Source organism: Carcharodon carcharias, chromosome 32 (assembly GCF_017639515.1).
Source record: "Carcharodon carcharias isolate sCarCar2 chromosome 32, sCarCar2.pri, whole genome shotgun sequence".
Classification (NCBI taxonomy): Eukaryota; Metazoa; Chordata; class Chondrichthyes; order Lamniformes; family Lamnidae; genus Carcharodon; species Carcharodon carcharias.
The window spans coordinates 8,917,963-8,941,624 of NC_054498.1; the positions used below are offsets into that span (position 1 = coordinate 8,917,963).

Here is a 23,662-nt window from a genome sequence, read left to right on the forward strand (position 1 = left end):
CCCTCTCAGGTGTGTGATTGTGAATGAGCAAACTGTGTTTCTTGCACTGCTTCTGGTTCAGAGGCAAGAGTGCTCACCAGTGAGCCAAGGCCAGCATTCTCTGACAGATTTCTCATTGGCGGTCAAATAATACATAGAACATTGTATGGTGCAACTCTTCCACCATTCTAAAACAGCATTTCATCCATTATACCGTCAGCAATACCACAGGAGATCTGCCAGTAACAAATGGCCCAGCAATCCAGTTTAACAGTATTTTGTTCTGTGTTTAAGTCTCTCTCAAGGGAGAGGTGCTGAAATGTTAAATCTAGGTTTCTTTGATGTGGTTGGAATGCACTACTTTGGGCAGTGGCTCACCAGCAATCGATAAAGGAATGTACAAGTAGATATTTGCTAATTAAATTGACTGTTTATGTCTGCCTTACTTTAAGCTTCCTACCAGCATTAACTGCGGCTCAGTTCGGAGCACTCTTGCCTCCTGAGTCAGAGGCCATGGTTTCAAGTCTCCCTCCACAGTCTTGAGCTCATAAACCTAGGCTGACACTGCAGTGCAGTACTGGGAGAATGTTGCACTGTTGGGGGCTGCTGGCCTTGGAGATATTAAACTGAAGCCCCATCTGCCTTCTCAGGTGGACATAAGGATGGCTTGGCACTGAAGAAGAGTGGGGACATTCTCTCCAGTGCCCTGGCAGAGTTTTAACAACACCAGTAAAACATGATTAACCAGTCATTTATTTGCTTGTGGGAGCTTGCTGTGTGCAAATTGGCAGTCGCATCTCCTATATTACAACAGTGACTGTACTTCTAAAGTATGTCATTGGCTGTAAAGCACTTTGGAATATCTTGAGGTCATGAAAGGTGCTATATAAATGCCAGTTCTTTCTTTGATTCTTTCTCTGGCTGATATTATTGGTACCATAGTGACATTTTGTATTTACAGAAGCACTCCTTAATGTTAGATAATCTATAGAGAATCTGAAATAAAAATAAATATTTTTAAATAAAAAAAAATTTATGAATATCTGGTAGAAAAGGGAGTCCCAATATGGAATTGAGGCAATTTTCACACGGTAAACCCTCACAAATTGATATGTGATAACGGCCAAATAACCTATTTTTTAAAGATGTTGATTAAGGGATTAACAATTGGACACCAGGGATAACTGCTCTGCAAGATAGTGCCAAGGGGTCATTTACATCCACCAGACCAACAAATGGGACCTAGGTTTTAAAGCTCCTCTGAAGGACAGCACCTCTGGCAGTGCAGCACTCCCTCAGTGGTGAACCGGAGCGCTAGCCCCAATTTTTGTACATAAGTCCTGGAGTGAGAATTGAATGCAGAACCCTGTGACTCAGAGGCAAGAGTGCTACCCACTAAGGAATGGCTTAAATGCATGGTGCTTGCAAAATGAATTAACCACCCAAATGCATCAATGCAGTGGCCTTGTGGTGCAGTGGTAGTGCCCCTACCTAGGCCAAAAGCATCAGGTTCAAGTACCACTTCAGGACTCAATGACTATAGAACTATAACATAATTTAACGGGCTGATTATCAGCCTGTAAATCCTTCCAATATGTTAGATGGTGAGAGTGGGGCAGTTTCCTGGTTAGCCACACTACAGAAGGCAACGGCAAACCACTGCAGTACTTTGCCGAGCATAATCATGGGCCAATCCAATGGAAGTCCATGGTCACCAATGCCCTCTTAGGACATGGTATCTGGAGGAGGGGCACATCAATGGTTTGCAGACCCCTTTTAGTTGGGGCCCTTATTCTGTGTGGGGAAAACCCTTACAAAATTGAAACACTGCCAGGGATTCCCTTGCAATTACTGAGGCACATCCAGCAGCACCCCTTACTTTGACACACCTCAGGGAGAATCATTTGCCCCAACCTGTGAAAGACAAAAGGCTTTCATTGAAGAAAATGTTTGCTTCATTATTATGGAGCCTCAGAGATTGACATGCCAGTAAGTCAAGAGATGGAGAAATCCAGGAACAAGATCTTGCAGCACTACTGGGATCACCTGTGGACTCGCTAGCATCTGGGATTCCCAATTTGAAAACTTACATCATTCACTGTCTGTTCTTGAACACATATCATTAATATTGTGATATTGTTCAATACTCACTTGTGCTGGTGTCTTGTAAATAGCCAGAATGACTAATCTAGTAAAATCAGCTAAATTAGAATTTATTTTTGTGTGTGTGTGTGTGAAAACTGATTAGCATTAAGTGTCTTAAAACACTTGCAGCAGCTGTGAAAGTGTAACTGCTGAGTCCTATCCGAGTTCATAATAAGACTACAGTGAGAGGAAAAGCTGTGACTGTGGAGTCTGGAGTTTGACGTTGGCATTCTATCTGTGCTATCACGCACGGTGTGTGCCCAAAAACTGATAAACCTCTGCCTCCCATTAAGGTCCAACGGAAGCAAAGCCTCTTGTGAAGATGCAAGTGAGCACCTGATAGCATCAGTTTGGGACCAGCTACACGCTAGCTCATGGGGACATCTTGGTAACTTCTGGATGTGATGTTCACCTAATCGAGAAGCTCAACTGAATGACACAGAATGTGCATAAGAGCATAAGACGTAGCAGCAGAAGTAGGCCATTCAGCCCATCGAATCCCATTCAATGGGATCATGGCTGATCTGATAAACCTTAACTCCACTTTCCTGATTTTTCCGCAAACCCTTGATTCCCTTACTGATTAAAAATCTGTCTATCTCAGCCTTGTATATGCTTAGCGAACCAGCCTCTACAGCCCTCTGTGGTAAAGAATTCCATCGATTTACTACCCCCGGAGAGAAGGAACTCCTCCACATCTCTGCTTTAAATGTGCGCCCCCTTACTCTGAGATTATGCCTTCGGGTCCTAGACCCTCCTACAAGGGGAAACAACCTCTCAGCTTCTACCCTGTCAAGTCCCCTAAGAATCTTAACGTCCTGCATTCCTTTCACATCAAAGGTAGTTATGGCAGAGTGGTATAGGTGCGAAAGGCTAGACAGTTGGGATTTAGACAGACTGTAAGCAATTTAAGGGTGAGGGAAAGGTTTTTATTTTCTTCCTCAGGGACAGTCATAGACGGAATTGGGTTTGAAAGGGGTTCAGAGCAGGTGGGTGGTCCTTGATGGCGTGTCTGCGGTAGGGTCCATGGGATTAGCAAGGCCAGGGGAGTTGGCAAGGTCGAAGGGTTGGTAGGAGCATTTACACGGAGGAAAAGGTTTGGGGAGCTCAATGGTTTCGAGGGAAGGGTAGCTGAAGGTGATGAGTCGTTGCTCAATCCACCAGAAAGGACAGAGACATCTCAGTGAGAGATGTGGAGTAAGTATTGTGGGTGCGGTAGACAATGAGGATTTGAGAGGAGAGATGAGAGGGGTGGAAAAGGGGTGGGGGGTGCACCAAGGAGGAAAAGCACCAGAGTAGGCAGAAGGCTACACTGCTGTCTTGGCAGTAGGGTTGGCAACTGTATGTATTGCTGGAGTTTTCATCATGTGACTTGCCCCTCCCACTTCCCACCCACCCCCACCCCCATTCCAGCCATGAGTCAGCCAACATACCCATCCTTATGACGTACTGCCTCACCTCGGGATGGGTGGAATGTCTGATTTCCCCAGAAAGGTCGAGGCGGGGGAGGATGGGGTGGAGATGCCAATGATATGGAATAGAGTGACATGGAATCATTCTCTGGTGTGATGTGCCAGTCTGACCCAGCCCCTCCTCCACCAGCCTCACTCCACTCATCTTTTGTTCTTCCAAAACCCCACAGGTTTTCAAGTTGAAGTTAGGTGACAAGTAGTTCTTGACTTATCGGCTTCTAAGTGCGGCCAGGCAGCTCCTGTTTGTGGACGCGATTGGATTTCTAGGTTACTGTGTCTATTTTTAGCTTCAGCAATCACTTGCACCATAGGTCTTGACCCATCACTTTGGTTTCTCATCATGAACAAAGAAAATTGAACTGCACCACCAGTAACTCTGCAGCGTTCCATTTGAGGGATGGATGGACATCCCATCCTGACTTGGAAATATATTGGCCGTTCTTTCACTGTCGCTGGGTCAAAATCCTGGAACTCCCTCCCTAACAGCACTGTGGGTGTACCTACACCACATGGACAGCAGTGGTTCAAGAAGGCAGCTCACCACCACCTTCTCAAGGGCAATTAGGGATGGACAATAAATGCTGGCCCAGCCAGCGACACCCACATCCCGTGAACGAATATATAAAAAGAACAAAAAGCCTATTTATGTGGGATCGTTCCTTAAATAAATACCAATTACAACATCACCCACTGGTGACAGAAAAATTTCACAAATACACACAAAGAGAAAGAACTGTCAGCATAATTAATTCATCGTTATATTCACAATTATGTAAATTCCTGGTTTGTCGCTTGTTTTGGCTCTGGATGATGATTTTTCTTTCTCCATTAACAAACACTTACCATCGTGTTGCGTTCATGACATGAAGGAGGTTTCAACTAAGAACTGAGACAATTGTTTTTCAAAGCTTTCGTTTTGGGTAGCGTTTGAGCAGGAAAAGAAAGGAAACTGGACTTGCTCTCGTAATGGAAAGAGGAGCCTTTGAGACAGCCAAAGGTCTCAGCCGTGACTCAGTGGGTAGCCCTCCTGCCCATTAAGTCAGAAAGGTTTGGGGTTCAAGTCCCTTTCTGGAGACTTGAACAGAAAAATCTGGGCTAACAACCACCACCCCCCCCCGCCCACCCACCCACCTCCTCCGATGCAGTATTGAGGGAGTGCTACACTGCTTGAGGTGTCGGTTCAGATGCGATGTTAAACCGAGTTCCCGTCTGTCCTCTCAGGTTGATATACAAAAGACCCTGTGGCACCATTTCATAGACAGGTAAGGAAGATCTCATGGTGTCCTGACCAATATTTATCTCTCAATTAATATCACTAAAACTGGTCATAATCACGTCGTTGTTGTGGGACCTTACTGTGTGCAATTTGGGTGCCGCATTCCCTACTTTACAACAGCAACTACAATTCAGGAAAGTACGCCAGTGGCTGTAAAGCATTTTGAGACACCCTGAAGTCATAACATCATGATGGCACAGGAGGAGGCTGATAGGCCCATCAAGTCCATGCTAGCTCTCTGTAGGGCAGTCCAATCAGTTGCAGTTCTCTGCTCTATCCCTGTAGCCCTGCAAGTTTATTTCCCTCAAGTACCCATCCAATTTCCTTTTGAAATCATTAATCATTTCCACTACCATCACCTTCGTGGGCAGTGAGTTCCAGATCACTACCACTCAGTATGTAAAAAAAATTCTTCGCAATCTCCCCTGTGTCTCTTGCCCAAAACCTTAAATCTGTGTCCCCAGTCCTTGTATCAGCTAAGGGAACAGCGTTTCTTTGTCTACCTGATCCAAAACTGACATAATCTTGTCCACCTCTGTCAGGTCTCCCCTCAATCTCCTTTGCTCCAAGGAGAACGAGCCCAGCTTCTCCAACTCAACCTTGTAGCTAAAATCACCCCCATTCCTGGAGACATTCTAGCAAATCTCCTCTGCACTGTGTAAAGAAATCTTTTAAGTTTTCAGGATTCTGAAGGGCAAATTGTTCACAATGGCGAAAGCTTCTAATACCAGGAGACAAAAGTAAAGCATCCGGGAAGTCAGAACCCTATAGTTCAGTGGAATTGTTGGATAACTTCATGGGGAAGGTCATTAAAACAGCAAGCTGGGATATTTTCATTTGGGTTTAGAAGAATGAGAGGTGATCTTATTGAAACATAGAATATTCTGAGGGGGCTGAAAGGTAATTGCTGAGAGAATGGACAGGAGACAGTTTCACAATAAAGTGTCTCCCATTTAAGACAGAGATGAGGAGGAGTCCCTTTTCTCAGAGGCTTGTTAATCTTTAGAATTCTCTTCCCCAGCAAGCTGTGGAGACTGGGTCATTAAATATATTCAAGGTTAAATTAGACAGATTTTTGACTGACAAGAAAGTCAAGGATAGGGGGTGGGGTGAGGTGGTGGGGGTGTACAGGCAGGAAAGTAGAGTTAAGACAGCAATCTCACTGAATGGTACAGCAGGCTTGCAGGGCCAAATGGCCTACCCCAGCTCCTATTTTTAATATTCTTATCTTAAGATGGTGCAATTGAGTTGAAGAACCAATTAGATGCTTTTCACCAGAGATGAAAGGCTGAAGGATTTAGTAAGAAGGCGAATGAGATTGACCTCCCCCTGTGTTGCGTATTCTTCACTCTTATTGTGTTTTGAAATAAATATAGATGTTAGTGCAAGTGTAGATTAATGAAAAGTTAAGCTTTATTCTTCAGGATCCCTTAGGGAAGTCTCTTTTGCAATCCTTTAAAGCAAGCAAGGAGGACACTTGTTACAGAGTACAGTCAGTGGTAACAGTACTTGAGCCTTTTAATGTGGGGAGGCTGTTGCACTGTAGCTACCACATGGTTCTGCTTAACCAAGAATCTCTCCTGCTCTTACTGCCTACCATAAGCATTTACAAGTTGAAAGATCAAACTGCTTGGCAACTTAGCCATCAACTCCAGAAGTGGAACTTGAACTTAGTGCTTCTAGCTCAGCAATAGGGACACTACCCACTGCACCACAAGACCTCCCTCAGGGAAGTAAATAGTCATTTGGAGGGGTTGGACAATATTGGTTTCAGAGAGACAAAAGCTTGCTTTATAAATACTGGAAACATTACAGTTATGGATGAGAGAAGCTCAAAACAATTCAGGGGAAATGTAATAGCTAGTAAGATTGAGGTGTTCTTTATTAGTTACTACCACCAGAGAGCCATGTAACATGCTTTGCATGAAATGGCATGCCAATGATATTGAAGGCCCAGCTAGTGTGGGTCTGAGGTATACAGACCAGGCTTGGCCACTGTTCTGTGCTGAGTCAGTTGGTCCTAGTTTAAGGAGTATGTGGCATTTTAAAAATTCTTTCATAGGATGTGGGTGTCACTGGCAAGGCTAGCATTTGTTGCCCGTCCCTAATTGCCCTTGAACTGAGTAGCTTGCTAGGCTATTTCAGAGGGCAGTTAAAAATTCACCGTGTTGCTGGTTAATTATGGAGTCACATATAAGCGGATTTCTTTCCCTTAAAGGGCATTATTGAATCGGATTTTTTTTACAACAAATAATGATAGACACAGTTGCCACCACTGAGACGAGCTTTCGATTCTAGATTTTTTGAATAAAGTGAATTTAAATTCCAGTAGCTGCTATGGTGGGATTTGAACAGATGCCTCCAGAGCATTAGTATGACCCACTGGATTACTAGACCAGCAATATTACCACTACACCACAGTCTCCCATTTACATGCCAGCCTCCCCTACAATTGAACCATCGGTGACCTCCCAGTGAAAAATTGCTTCGTGTGGACCTCAATCAAGGACAGAATTGGCTCCTTTGCTTAACTAACCCACCGACACCATATTGTTAAGGTCAATACATGCTTCATTGGGTGAGATACCGTGGGGAAGCAGGCACCCCTGGATCAATTGCACAGCACAGGTTGCGCCTTCAGACTTCAGGGATAGCAAATGCTACACAACTTGAACATTGATCTCTGTCGGGTTTTTTGGGTGAGCTACATTCGAAAGTGAAAAGTTCAAGTCAGCCATGGCACCCAATACTTAAGAGTGGGAGCCCCCTAACACCATCCCACACACACCCCCCACCACTCTTCCACCACACCCAGGTGGTGCTCAGTCCTTTCAGTGGGATGCTGATGGAGGGAGCATGTTGCACAACAGCTCGACCACAGAGGGTTGTGGAGCAAACAGAAAACCATCGGAGATTGTACTGCTTTCCTTTAATGGCTGAGTTCAAATTGTGAGCAGGAGGCAGTCCTGGCTGCTTCCTACATGGTCTTTGGTTAGTGCTAACAGATGGCCCAGTTTGTTTTCATATGAACAAGCAAAGTGATTAAAGCCTCAGGGTTTAGTAAAAGCCAAAAGAGTCTAATCAGAACAACTGTTTAATAACCTTAATATAGTTTTTTACAAAAGTGGCATAAAATAATCTGATCAGTTGCTCATTTTGGCTATGGATGGACACCCTGTAATGGAGCACAGTAGATTCAAACCCCCTATAAATTTGCAGATGGCGCACATGCAGAAAATGACCCTTGTAATTTAGGCCAACATTCCAACGCATTGCTGAGGGAATGCTGCACTGCGGGAGGCATTGACCTTCGATGCTGAGCTGAGATTGTATCAGTCAGTCTGGGCAGATGTTAAAGATCACGTCGCACTTATGCAGAACAGCAGAGGTTGTCTACTTGCGTCTTGGCCAACAGTCCTCCTGTAACCAAATAACCACAAAAAAAAAGCCCAAATTCCTTGATCATTGTTGATTGTGCGACTTCACTGGTACAAAATGGTTACCACCATTGTAGGAAAAAGAGATTGCTGAAATCCAAAACAACTTGTTGAGTGAAATACATGGAGCTTTTGGATAGGGTAAGATGGTCTCCAAAAGCAGTTGTGAATTTCTAGGGAAAGATTTGGGGAAAAAAAAAGTCTTGAGACCTCTTCAGCTCAGGCTGGCACTTGTCAGTGACTTCTCTTGGGCCTGTGCTTATTTGAGATTTTGATTCAATCATTTCCAGTTTTTGCTAGACCAAGTTAAAAGTAGGGATGGAGAGGCAGAGGGGTGGATAAATCTCACATGGGGTCAGTAATTTGGTCCCATGGGATCTTTCAGTACTTATCATGGCTTTAGTATGGCAAAAGCAAAGCATGTGATCAAGGATCCTGGCAGTCAGGAGGAAGCTTGGCTGGGAGACAGGTGTGGAACTGGGATCGGCTGCTGCCTCCTTTCACTGCGTATTTCAGGGGAGAGCAGAATTAATTGCTCTACAGAGCCAGAAAGTCTCTGCCCAAAGTAATTTCCTGAAACTTTCAAGATTGGAGGGCTCTGTGTGTGGACCTCTGCGCCTTCTTAAAAATTCATCGTTGGAAAATGGGAGTTGCTGGTAAGGCTGGCATTTATTGATGGTTTACCCGTGAGGAGGTCGAAGTGAGCCATCTTCTTAAACCGCTGCAGTCCCCGGTGGTGAAGATGCCTCTGCGTTACAGTTGGGGAGAGAGTTACAGGCTTTTTACCTGGCGGCCATAAAGGAAGGACCAATATATTTCCAATTTGGGATGGCCTGTGGAACTGGGAGGCGATTCCTGGGAGGCATATGGGACCTTGCATGAAAAGAATTCCAGGTGGGATTCGATTTATCCAGTCATTGTGACTCCAACTTCACAGGGCCAAAGGAAAAAGCCCGTTTTCTTCTTCCATTCAACCGTCTCTTTTTCACAAGGACTCCCTTTGGCAAAGCCAATAACAACTTGAGTTTGCACTAGGGTCTTTGCTGGAGAATGATGCCAATAAGGGCTTCACATTGGACTCAGAGCCAGCTGAAAGGCAACCTTAGGAGATAGGAGGGAACGCTTGGAACAACTGAAGAAGAGTCACATAGGACTTGAAAAGTTAACTCTGTTTCTCTCTTCACAGATGCTGCCAGACCTGCTGAGTTTTCAAGAATTTTCCATTTTTGCGTCAGGTTTCCAACATCCACAATATTTGAGTTTTGAGGGGCTTTGTAAAGGTGGAGAATAAAATGTACTGGCCTCCTGATCTAAAGAGAGAGTCCAAGAGGGCAGTACTAAGGCAGCTGAGGTGGCTTACTATCAGCGTTCTGTGTACTTTGAACAAGTCATTAAGAAATGCAAGGTAGTTAGTCTGATGATGATCCATCCCTCCTACACCCATTCATAGTGTTGTTGCTATAAGGTCCCCCAAGAGCTCAGCAGATGTTGGTGGGATGCACTATAGGTGGTAACACATCCGTTGCCTGTTATACAACACACTGACTTCAATATAACTAAATATCAGGCATGTCAGATAATGGACAGCAAACACAATTCTGCTTGGTTTGGGGTTATTGTCCTTGCTGATTTCACTTCCCCAGTAGTTGTGTGTGACAAAGTGATGCTAGGCTCAATAAAGTTGAGAAATGTCGCTATCATAGGCCACCATCATATTCATCCAAATGTGTCAGTTTAATAAGAATCAGCCAAGAAGAAAGAACTTGCATTTATATAGTGCCTGTCATGTCCCAAAGCACTGTACTGCTCACACAGTGCCTTTGTAATACAGTCACTGTTGGAATGGAGTAATGAAGAAATATTAAAACGCCAGATTGGTATAACGCAGGAATGCAGGGATGGTGTAATGCAGGATTGCAGTACTGCAGGAATGGTGTAATGGTGTACTGCAGGAATGATGCACTACAGGGATGGTGTACTGCAGGAATGGTGTAATGCAGGGATGGTGTAATGCAGGGATGGTGTAATACAGGAATGATGCACTACAGGGATGGTGTAATGCAGGAATGATGCACTACAGCGACGGTGTACTGCAGGGATGGTGTAATGTAGGAATGATGCACTACTGGGATGGTGTACTGCAGGGATGGTGTAATGCAGGGATGGTGTAATGCAGGGATGGTGTAATGCAGGGATGGTGTAATGCAGGGACAGTGTAATGCAGGAGTGGTGTAATGTAGGGATGGTGTAATGCAGGAATGGTGTAATGCAGGAATGGTGTAATGTAGGGATGGTGTAATGCAGGGATTGTGTACTGCAGGAATGGTGTAATGCAGGAGTGGTGTTATGTAGGGATGATGTAATGCAGGAATGGTGTAATGCAGGAATGGTGTAATGTAGGGATGGTGTAATGCAGGGATGGTGTAATACAGGGACGGTGTAATACAGGGACGGTGTAATGTAGGGACGGTGTAATGCAGGGATGGTGTAATGCAGGGATGGCGTAATGCAGGGATGGGGTAGTGCAGGGATGGTGTAATGCAGGGATGGCGTAATGCAGGGATGGCATAATGCAGGGATGGCGTAATACAGGAATGGCGTTATGCAGGAATGGTGTAATGCAGGGATGGTGTAATGTAGAATAGAAGAATGGTGTATTGCAGAAATGTCAGATTGTGAATGCAGGAATGCCTTGAACACGACTTTGATGTGTACATTTATGACGTGCAGCACTTTGCCTGGAGTCAGGGAACACAGTAGCATCCAACCAACATAATCATTGCCCTCATTAGTGGTGTACATCAGGCTGGAACTGGGTATCCTGATGAGCACATCAACACCTGCCCACTCCATACTCCAGTGACTCCATCTGGCCATCTGCTCTGAAGAGCAGCCTGAGGCACATGACAACACACACTACCAGCTGAGCTAATAGGATGGCATAAATACTCCATGGCCTTCTTATCATCTGCTCAAACACTATCACAGGCCAGGGAATCCATCCAAGGTAAGCAATCTCTCTGGGACACATGGTTACTGTAGGAAGGACTGTTGCTAGGGTGTACAATTACTGCACAGCAGGCAAAACTCTCCTGGGTACAAATTTACCGCAAAGTAAACAATGTCCCAAACGGTATCCAATTACTTCAAGACAAGTAATCCATGGCTAAGATACAAGTCCAGAGCAGCAAAGGAAGATTAATAGAGGTGTTCAAAATCATGAGGGGCATTGAAAGGGTACGTGGGGTGAAATTGTTTTGACTGGCAAGAGGGTCGGCCACCAGAGATTTAAGATAATTTGCAAAACAGCCAAAAGGAACATGAGGAAAAGGTTTTTTAAAATTTTCTTTGCAGTGACAGTGGTGGAAGCAGATTCAATATGACTTTCAAAAAAGAATTGGATAAATATTTGAAAAGGAGAGATTTCCAAGGCCAAATGGGGAAAGAGGAGTGGTACTATTTGGATAGTTCTACCAAAGGGCAGTACAGGAATGATGGGCTGAATGGTACAATTTTACAATTCTATGCATTGCCTCAGCTTATCCATCCACTGCAGGGATTCCCCTCCTCATGAAAGTGCATTCTTAAGAATCCCTTGGTCTCCAGGCTTTCCTGTTTGTGCTTTTGTTAATTGCGATTAAAAAGTGAACATTCTCCTAAGTTACAGAAAACTCCCCCCATTTAATTACTCGGCTAGAAAGGGATTCTGCACTTTTCTTCAAACAAGTATTTTCTACCTGACCGTTGTAAGTAGCAAGTGTGAATCTGTGCATCCAGTGGGGAAGAATGACTAACGGGGGTGGGTTGGACACAGAGATAGCAGGGGATGGGGAGGCATGCGAAAGGGGGGTTAATTACAACCTAACCTACTGTCAGAAAACAGACAGAATTGAATGCCAGTCCAAGTTCACACCCAGCTTTTATTCTCCGTTGGTGTAAAACCAGCAATTTACCCAATCACTTGGCATTCCCATCTGCTGGTTAAAATTTATTTCCAGGGCTATAACCAAACTGTAACCATGATATTCCAGGATTAAAAAGTCTCAGTTACTGAGATAAACTAGTGGAACTGGGTTGCTTCTCATTAGAAGAGATGTTTGAAGTGGAATCTGATCCTGGTTTCTCAATGTTAACTATCACAGACAGAATGGCTCGTTTATTCGAACTGTAATCGTGGGATACATTTGATCATTCTAAGACCTATCCTAGTAGTGTCAACATTCAGACCTCGTTTATCCAGCTTCAATCCAAAAGTAGGTGTCAGCCGGGTACAGTGGGTAGCAAGTTCACCTCCAAGTCAGAAGATGGTGGGCTTGAGTCACACTCCACAAAGACTTCAGCACATAATCCAGGCTGACATTCCCAGTGCAGTATTGAAGAAGTGCTGCACTGTCGGTGGTACCATCTTTCAGGTGAGACGTTAAACTGAGGCTTCGTCTGCCCTCTCGCGTGGGTGTAAAAGATCCCATGGCCACTATTTCGAGCAAGAGCAGGGGAGTTAACCCCAGTGTCATGGCCAATAATTATCCTTCAATCAACATCACTAAAGCAGATTATCTGGTCTTTGTCACATTGCTGTTTGTGGGAATTTGCTGTGCACAAATTAGCTCCTATGTTTTCCTTTTTTACAGCAGTGACTACACTTTACAAGTACTTTTGCCTGCAAAACACTCTGGGATCTCCTGAGATTATGAAAAGCGCTGCATAAATGTAAGTTTTTTTTTAACCAACAACAAAGGGAACATCTATTTATACAACTTGAGAAGACAACGTTGATTGATTGGCAAATGGACTCTGATTGGTAGAGGTGTTGCCGTGGAGAATGCAGCAAGGAACAGTTAACTGCCAAGCTTTTGTCCAAATTCAAACCAAGCAGGTCAACTCTGATTGGTCCAGGGATTGCCGTGGGTAATGAACCAGGGAATGGCTATCGCCCAAGCTTTTGTTTAGTTGAAAAAGGTGCATTTTGTGGACCTCCTATTTGCAAGCTCAGAGAGCATGTCTCTTTTTTCAGCAATACTCAAATTGTGTACTACCAAATGACTGTTTTAAGTTTTATCTCTTTTTTAAAAACAACTTGCCAAGTTTCATGAAGGCCATACTGGTCAGTTTCTTCAGCTACTGGTCTTTATGACATCTGGCAAGCATAATATTGGGTTGCAGTGAGACTCAGTCATTGAGAATCTTGCTGTTATAGGAAAGTACTTTGCAATTGTCCATGGTAAGTTTCATCGACCATTGCTTTGTCTTTCATATTCTTGAGGATGCTCAAGATGGCATTTGCGTAGTAGGTTATCTGTTCATACAAGGGCAGAAATTGCAAGCACAGGTCAGAAATAAGGCTAAAATATTGCTCATGTCTAGGGAGGCTTCACAACAACAATGGTGCTGCACAGTTTCTGCTGTTTAATAGATGTCCATCTCATCTCACACTTGAAAGTGTGATACACCCAGAGTGCACTTAAACGTGGTTAGCTAAAATACCAGATTTACAAAACAACAACAGTTTATGACAGAATTTATTTCAGTGATTTTTTAAATAACTACTTCTGGTGGTTTCTGAGGACCTCAATAACCTGGCCTCCTCCCCCACCCGTACCCCCACCCCCACCCTTACCCTCACCCCCAACATTAGTATTTCAGGATTGATAAACCAATTGTGAGACAATCTCAGCAACAACTTCCAATTGACCTGAGGCAGTACACTATGTGCCTTTAAAGGAAAGGGCTAGCTAAACTACAGATCAATCTCAGCAACAGGTGATTTTCCTTAAGAAGATCCCTTTAGGCTGTTAGGAAATCTCTATAACCACTTCCTTCCCCATTATATAATAGGTTTGTACATCAAATGTATAACAATTGTTATGAACAAGTATTCTCCAATTTTGGCACCTTGGGCATTCCTCATTTTCATCACTCCACCATCAGTAGCTGTGCTTTCAGCCTCCTAGGACCTACCCTCTGGACAGCTTACACATTCACTCACTCCATTACTGTCTTTAAAGTGCCCTGCAGCAGCTTGCCAAGGCTTCTTCGACAGCACCTTCCAAATCTGTGACCTCTACCACCTAGAAGGACAAGGCCAGCAGGAACACGGGAACACCACCATGAAAGAATTTTTAAAACTCTGCAATTCCCCCACTAAACATCTCCTTCCTTCTAAATCTCTCCTCCTTTAAAACGTTCCTTAAGACCTAACTCTTGAACCAAGCTTTTTGTCACCGGCCCTAATACCTCCTTATGTGGCACGGCGTCAATGAAGTGTCCCTGTGAAGCACCTTGGAGGTGTTTTACTATATTGGAAGCACTATATAAATACAAGTTGTTGTTATATCATCTGACTCACCATGAGTAATGGATAATATTTCAATGCAATGCTTTCTTTTGTAACCTATCGTTTAGTCTCTCTCCAACTATTGACCACCCGAACATTTTCTAAGTGAGCTAGTAATTACACCCAGCCTGGAACTAAAAGTGCTTTTTGGCATCTAATAGCACTGATGGACATTTAAACTGGTCCAATTCAGAGCAGATTGGGGCAACACTGCCAGTGCCACCCCTTCGCTTTGCTGAATTCAATTGCCCTCAATCAATCAATCTCATTTGGACCCCTTGCTCAATCGAAGATGATGAGGTTAGAGCTATCCTGTGCAATAGTGCAGGTAACCCAATTGCCGATTACTCCCTCGGGAACCCATGCACAAGGTAATGGAAGTTAATGACTTTCTGATAATTACTCAGCATTCTGGAGGAAGATGTGCAGCCACATGTTATCAAGGTCAAGATGATTATTGGTCACACTTACTGATTGTTCGCCATGTGGAGAGTTGCAGCCTCAGCAGTAGCGTCTTAAACCTCCAGCAGGGTATATTGGAGTCTCATCTCATCGCTTCGACTTCTCACTCCTATAAGTGAAGAACAGTGGTGATTTTATTCCGTTAGATTTTATTCTTGTTAAAAACAAGAAGGAAAGTCTTGGACAGGCCATCGGAGAGAACTCCCCTGCTTTTCTTCAAAATAGTGTTGTGCGATCTTTTATACCCACCCCAGAGACCGGAAGAGATGTCAGTTCAATATCTCATCCAAAATTTTCTGCCACCCTCAATGGTTGAGGTCTCCTAATTCAGCACAGATTTGGGGATCAATCTAGATCTTTCCATTTTGCATGGCTCAGTGTCACCAGACGGATAGGCCACAGGAGACATATGTAATTCTTCTGTTGGTGGAATTTGAATTCAATAAAAATCTGGAATTTAAAGTCTAATGATGACCATGAAACCATTGTCGATTGTTGTAAAAACCCATCTGGTTCACTAATGTCCTTTAGGGAAGGAAATCTGCTGTCCTTACCTGGTCTGGCCTACCTATGACTCCAGACCCACAGCAATGTGGTTGACTCTTAAATGCCCCTGAGCAAGGGCAACTAGGAATGGGCAATAAATGCTGGCCCAGCTAGCGAAACCCACATCCCGTGAATGAATAAAGAAAAAGTCACTGCTGAGCCAGAAGGTTGTGCATTTTAAGTCCCATTGACTTGGGCACATAATGTGGGCTTGCAGCACTGAGGGAATACTGCACTGTCAGAGGTGCCATCTTTCAGATGCATCACTAAAACATGACTGTTTTCTTTTCCCATTTATTCTTTCCTCTGTGGGTATCTGCCTTTAAACTGAATGGCTTGCTAGGCAATTTCAGAGGGCACTTAAGAGTCAACCACATTAATGTGAGTCTGGAGTCACATGTAGGTCAGCAGATTTCCTTCCCTAAAGGGCATGAGAGAATCAGATAGATTTTTACAACAATCAATGATAGCTGAGGCTAGCTTTACATTCCAGATTTGTTAACTGCATTTAAATTTCACCAGCTGTTGTGGTGGGATTTGAACCCACGCCCCCAAAACATTAGCCTGCATTTCTGGATTATTATACCACTGATATTACCACTACACCACCATCTCTCCCTTTAATCTGTCTCCTTAAGTGATCCAGTAAAAGATCCAATGATTTTTTCGATGAAGAACAAGGGAAGCTGTTTCAGTGTCTCTGGTTAATATTTATATCTCAACCAACATCACCAAATACAGAATAAATGGTCGTTTGGTAATACAGAGCATGAGTATTGCTGAAAAAAGACATTTTGTAGGAGCTTTTCATCTGGCACTCATCATGACAATCGCAAGGAAATACCAATATCAAGGGAAGCAACAGAAATACAGAATATATGGTCATATAATTCATTGCTGCATGTGGGACCTTGGCACATATCAATTAGCTGCTGCCTTTCCCGACAGTATGGCAGTCGCTATACTTAATGCTGGGAAGTACTTCCTGAGAGACAGTGAGACATGCTGTGTAAACGCAAGTTCTCTCCTCTTGAGCATTACTGAAAAAAGAGACATTTTTTGTCGAAGCTTTTCATCTGGCACTCATCAGGACAATTCCCAAGAAAATACCAATGTCAGGGGAACAGCATATTTATACTGTATGAGAAGAGAGTGCCGATTGGTTGGCAAGTAGACTCTGATTGGATCGGAAGCTTTGTAAATAAGGCCCGAGCCATTTGCTCACTATGCAAGCTTGATGTCGAAATAGGGGGCATCAAAGGCATCCTGCAGGATATGGCTACCCTGATCAGATCATTTCACACCGCATATCACACAAAACTCATGAATGGGCCTAAGGACGTCACTTTCGGCCCTGAAAAGTGCCCAGTCTACCTTGGATTACCCTGGGAGGGCAAGGTCTGTCAAAAATTCGAGCAATAGATGAAGCTAGCTGTCTCACGCTGCCACTCTGCAGGAGAAACGCGAGTGGAATTCGCCACTAACAGGATGCTGCCCTCAAGCCAAAAAGACGTTCTGTCTATCTCACAAATGAGTCATGTGGTATATCAACTTCAGTGCCAGTGTGATGCTAGGAATGTAGGCCGTACATCCCAAAGACCAGCGGATTATATTAAACAGCATGACCCTTCCGCTGTTCACAACAGGCAAGGTACAGACCGTACCCAACCATCCTGTGCTTGTAAAACTCAAATACAGTGTCCAACATTCGATGTGATTCTGCGATTGGACAACATTTGCTAAATACTCCTCTATGTACTAAGAATGACGCTGGCAACCAATTTAAGATTTCAGCTGGGCATGCAGTGTGGTTCATTTGCGTGTACTGGAAGCTACATATATTAATACACACAGCCCTGTTCTTTACAGACGGAAAGATCCTGTACACACATTGTGCCTGTTTCAGCTAAACAAAATAAGTGACAGACATTCATTGATTTATCCCCCAGGGCAATGTCCAGACCAGTCAAAGTCAAGCTACCTGGTTTAAATTTCAAACAATGCTTAGTAGTTAACTGTCATTAACTGGTGCATTCTCCATGGCAATGCCTCTACCAATCAGAGTCCACTTGCCAACCAATCAGGACTCTCTTCTCATATAATATAAAGGTGCTGTTCCCCTGACATTGGTATTTTCTTGCCATTTGTCCTGATAAGTGCAAGACGAAAAGCTTCAACAAAAAATATTTTTTTTTTCGACAATACTCAAGTTCTGTACTACCAAGTGACTGTTCTCTCCTCTTCCTTAACTGGTAGATCTTCGTTAAGGTGAGGCTTTTGTACCAGGCTCCAGATGACATCGCCCAGCATCACTCATAGCCTGGGTACTTGGCCCTGGAAGATTGCACACACTGCTGCTGGAGGGTGATCATGTGATGCTTTTTGCAGTTGACCAGCTCACTGATATTCACTGAGGAGGTTCACATGTGAATAATGGCCAGTTGAAGGAAGATAATTTGATAGGGGGTGGTGGGGGAGCAGTGGTTGTCCCCAAGCAAGTAGGGGAGAGGGCAACATGACTCCGGGAATAATGGAATAATTTTCGAATGCTGAGATGGGGGTTAAATAAACATTCATTGACACACGGGGACATACAGGATGAAGATTCCAGTCACTTCTACTTGACTTGCAGCCTTTATGTTAGCCTTTCGTTCCTTGACCCCATGCTATAGCCTGATTATTTAGTACCAATCCCCACAGCTAACAATCACTCATGATGTATCACTTCTCGTTCTGATAAGTACAATAAACCTAAGTGGCTCTCATTTAATTGGGAATAGTTGTTACTTGTTAATAGCTGTGACAGCGGATTGCAAAGAGCTTCACAAAACAGGGTAGAGAGCAGCAACTGAAACTACCTGAAGTCACTGATTTGTTGGCTCAACGCTGCACTTGCCTGACAATGGTTTTCTTTGGGTTTTGTTGATTTTCTTCCCTGAAGGTGCTTTCCCTACTCCCAAGATATCAAAACACTCTCACAGCACCCCCCAAAAAACATCATTCTCCGTGTATGTGCCGAGACAGGGAATAAGTACCAAATGTGTATTTCACCCTGGAGGACATCACATCTGATTTGGGAATAATTTGTAAGATAATGTGTTGAAAGGCAGCTTGGTGTGCCACAGGATTTGGATTCAAATCTATTGTAATCTTCTCCTGCCTTGTAACCCAGGTTCTCCAGCATGGACCTGCTGCCTAGCCTCTCCCTACCACCAGTAGTGACAGAGCCTTCAGCTGCCTTCACCCTGTGCTGCAATGACAAGTCATTGTTGCTCACATTGGGGGTATAGTGGTGTGCTCGTTATGTTGCTGGGACAGTATATCATGAGAGTATACTAATAACCAGAGGGCCTGATGAGATTTTAAGGAACTCCAATTCCCCCAGTCTTGCCTGGCTCATCACCCACCATTGGGCTTTCCTCCTTCCACCACCCCCCCCACCCCGCCCCCCACCCATCCCTTCCCCTTGAATGCCAGGTTCCATGAGTTCAAATCCCACCGTGGCCAGTTTGAGAGTTTTGAATTCACTTTCAAAAAAATCTTGTATCAGTAAAAGTGAAGCCCTCAGATTGCCATGAACACCCAACTGGTTCCTTAAATGTCCTTTAGGGAAGGAAATCTGCTATCCTCACTCTACATGTGACTCCAGTCCCACACCTATATGCTTGATCCTTAACTACCCTCTGAAATGGCCTAGGCGACCACCCAGTTGTATCACCAGGTTTTTAGTGAAACTAAGGTTGGAGAATAAATGTTGGCCTTGCCAGTGATGTTTCGTCCTTGAGGAAAAATGATCTTATTGGACCTGATTTCAATTTTATTTAATGTTCATTACTGCAAGTCAAATATCCTGATGGTTAATCCCATAGGAGCATTTGGTACTATCCAACATACCTATTGGCCATTAATTCGCATAATCCAAATGTATTTATAGCAGTTAGTGATTCTTATTAAATGATGCGGCTACAGTTTAAAATAATCAATAGTCAAACCTCTCCCACGGAGATCAGAAGAGCTTCAAACATACATTTTCTCTCTGCATTCTGTGAGTGGAATTAACAAAGTGAATCTTCAGGAAAATGATTCTTTAGTTACAGATTTTTTTATCTTGTATAGGACCTTCTTTAACTGTATGAAATCTACAGTTCATTAGAGAATGATCTTATAATACGCTATCAGGCCATTCAGCCCATCAAGTCTGTAACGCAGTTATTTTTCCCTGTATCAGTCTCACTCTTTACTTCAAAACTCTTGCCCACGTTCACACTTCTCTTCAAGGGTTTAGTCCCACCACATACTATCTTGCTCCTTTAATTCAAGTCTTTCACCATGCCGCTCTGCTCCACCAATGGCAGAACTTCCAGCTGTCATGACCCTCCATTCCGGAGCTCCTTTCCTAAATCCTTCTCTCTTTGTTGCATTGCTCCCCAATGTCAGATCTCCTGGAATCCATCTCTTTGACCATGCCTCCCATTATCTCTCCTAATTCCCAATCCTGTTCTGGTGTCTGTCACCCCTCTTTGGCTCTTCATTTTAAGGCAACATAACGGGAGGTCTTGTGACACAGTGGCAGTGTCCCTACTTCAGGCCCAGAAGCTCTAGGTTCAAGTCCCACTGCCAGGACTTGTTAGCCTCACAAGGCACATTCATGATGTGGTGAATGGCTGATAATCAGCCCGGGAATCCTTCTGCCACCTTCCCACTATTCCCCAAAAATTGGGGGGGGGGTGGAGGGTGGGGGGTGCAGTTCATGCGAAGTATATGCTTAAAGATAAAAGGCAGCATAATGTCCAATGTAAGTAAGAGTTACTTAATGCAAAATCAAGCACTTTGGATGCTGGAAATCTGAAATAAAGCGAGAAAATGCTGGACAGCAGTTCACCCAGCATCTGTGGAAAGAGAGCAGAAACGGCGTTCATGTATCAGGTCGATGACCTGGGTTATTGATGAAGGGTCACCCTATATTTACTTAACAGCATTTATTTAACAGCATTGTATTTTAAAAAGTAATACATTGGGATCAAGTTTTGTCCTCACTGCCTGAACCATAATCTGCTCAGATTACTTTCCCGTGTCAACTCAGTGGGTAGCACTCTTCTCTCTAAATCAGAAGGAACATTAAGACTTTAAAACTAGGAAGTGGCTGCTGCAATGCCATTGGCCTTCACTTTGACTTATTCAAATAAAGTCAGTTGGGATTGGCCAGGCAGATTACCAGTGTGCCTGATGACACCACTGTTTCAGCCAATGAGTTGGAGGTGGGATGGGACTTTTGGCTTGGAGCAAAAAAAACTTATTTACAGAGCATACTTAAAAAGAGTCTCTGCAAACTACAGCATTGAGAACCCATGATGGAAGCCACAGCAAAGTCTCCCCATTAAAGCTGGATGATTTCTCTAGAAAAATGCAATGAGTGGAGGATGGTTATGCAATACAAATTATGTGCATAAAATCAATTGCAGGGTAGACTCTACGTATGACTGACAGGGAAATTAGCCAACCATCTCCATTCTGGGTGTGAATTTTTTTTCATCCAATGGAATTTCTTAAATTACAACTTTACAGTCCCAGGGAACATGAACGAAGAATAGGCAGCCCCTTCCCTTCTGAAGATCCCAATCACTTGCTGATTTCATCAAATTGCAGTTCCTCAAATTTAAAATCTGGGAATTTGGTGAGGTCTCCTCCTCCATATAATGGTGGCGTTATTACAGAACGATCAAAGGGTATGAAGGATGTGGAGAGGCACTAGCGGCTCTCTTGGGGCTCTGGCCTCCAGCCTCTACCTCCACTGCGGCCAAACTCTCCCTGAGAGGCGGCGGTGAACCTGGGGGTGGCCGAGTAGCTGCACATACTACTTCGGGTAGGCTGTGGTGCAATGGTATTCCCCTTTGATGTGGACATCTTTTGCAAAAGCACTGCAATATTCTTCTTCAGCACGAGCGTCTGTGACCACCATTGCTTCCCATTTTCTCTCATCAGCTTTCCTTGGAAAATTGCTCTTCAGAGGAGCTCATGAGCTGTTATGGTGGATTGGAATCACAATGACTTTATGTGGATTGCTGCTGTTCCACATAGTTAAAAGAAGTGAAGGACCAAAGTGATGCTTACAAAAAAGAGGAATAAACTATATTTGGGAATTCTGGAAATCACTGCTTGTCACGGGGGTAACCGGAAATAATTAATGGTGGAAATTGGTTGGAGATTGCTTTTACCTGATTTTTTTTGGCCTAAAATAAATTTCTGTGTCACTGCCTAACTGAAAGCAGGAGAAAACAACTCATTTATTGAACAAATATAAACATTAGCACCAAGTCAAACTTTGGACTTTGAAATATTGTCATTTTTAAAAATTTTATAGTCTAGGTATATTCTTAATGCTTATAGCTGCTGCGTTTCATTTATTTAGACGTGTTTCAGTAAACTCTACAGCATCAGCAAAATTAAAATGATTAAAAATCTTTGGAAAGAATGTAGGAAAGTTGTGATTTAAAGTTTTGAATTTCAACAAGTTTATTTAGGCAGAACCTTTTAGTGACATTAATTGCAGTGGCAGTAGTATTAATTAAAGACATTTTTAAAAATCAAATCAATTTAATCTTTCATATTTTATGGGTTTCATATAAGGAAAACACTACCTTAGAACCAATGAAAAAAAATTGTCATCAAGTAGAAGTCTTGTCACTCATGGCTCAGTTTATAGCACTCTTGCCTCCGAATCAGAAGATTGTGGGTTCAAAATGTCCACCAGAGGCTTTAAGCTGACTCTCCTGAGGGAGCGCAGCACTGTTGTAGGTGCCACCTTTCCAATGGGACATTAAACTGAGACGCCATCTGCCCTTTCATTGGATGTAAAAGCCACAGCACTATTTTGAAGAAGAGCAAGCAAGTTTTCCCCATGCCCTGGGGGATATTTATCCCTCACTCAACAGCTAAAAACAGATTGATGTTTGTAGGAGCTTGCTGTGCGCAAATTGGCAACTGCATTTCCCTCTTCATCGTTGTCGTTCAAAACTATTTCATTGGCTGTAAAGTGCTTTTGGATGTCCTTGGGCCGTGAAAATTGCTATATAAATGCAAGTGTTTTTTTTCCAAATCTTTTCAGTCTATGGGCTGAATTTCAGGGTGGGGTGAGGGCCTATTGCTCGCCACCCCAGTTACAGAAGTTGGGTATCAACCAACCGCAGCGATAATGCACTGCCAGTAGGCTAAACAATGAGAGGAAGTCCCACCCTTGAGAGCTGCTGGCCAATCAGTTTGGCACGTGGCTCTAGCAATCCCAGCAGTGCCAGGACTGAGTAGTGGGCACTGCTGGGACCACAGGCAGGTCCAGGGATGAAGACAGAAGACAGCCATGGTGTCTGGACCCAGGCACGTCCTGGATTTTGGATGGGAAGGGATGTGGGGGGGGGGGGGGTGGTGGTGGGGGGGGGGGGGGGGGGTGGTGGTGGTGGTGGTGTTGGGCAGGGTGAATGAGAGGGGTGGGTTTTGGTTTTCAGATGGGGAGGAACAAAGGGGGAGTAACATGTTGGAGAGGGGGGTTCCCCCAATGCACGCAGGGCATCCCCTAAATGATATACCCCACCTTCCTTCCCACCTTTCTTACAAAGTTACTTTAAATTATGGCCTTCTCATTCCTGCCTACCTGCCCACGCCAACCATCTTATGTCGTGGGTGGTGTAATATTTGGGTCAGTTGGCTTGGCAACAAACTCAATCACCTGTTGATTATTTATTTAAAAATAGCAGGTTGGCCGCCAATTTCGGTACCTGCCCGACTACCACATTATGAGGCAGGGTTGGGGGTGGTTGGGAAGGCAGTGGGCTAGCCACCCATCATATTTTACCCACCTCCCTGCTGAAAGCAGGCACAGTGGAGAAGCTTACAAAATTCAGCCCTGCACGTGCATCACTCACCCTTTCCTACACCTGGATGCCCTTGTAATTACACAATCTCTGAATTGGAATGGGTGATCAGCTATGCAAGCAAATTTATATATATATATAATATA

At 43.9% G+C, this 23,662-nt stretch overlaps 1 protein-coding gene across 1 annotated transcript in view; it reads right to left on the minus strand.

Annotated features, from left to right (window-relative positions):
* tmem266 (transmembrane protein 266) overlaps positions 1 to 21,610 on the minus strand; it is a 110,712-nt gene extending 89,102 nt beyond the window's left edge. The window contains exons 1-3 of the mRNA XM_041178214.1: positions 21,507 to 21,610; positions 20,867 to 20,927; positions 13,515 to 13,605 (exon numbers count right to left, since the gene is read on the minus strand). Of these exons, the coding sequence (XP_041034148.1) occupies positions 13,515 to 13,605; positions 20,867 to 20,927; positions 21,507 to 21,610 (256 nt within the window). The remainder of the gene's footprint in view (positions 1 to 13,514; positions 13,606 to 20,866; positions 20,928 to 21,506) is intronic.
* Positions 21,611 to 23,662: the final 2,052 nt, after the last annotated feature.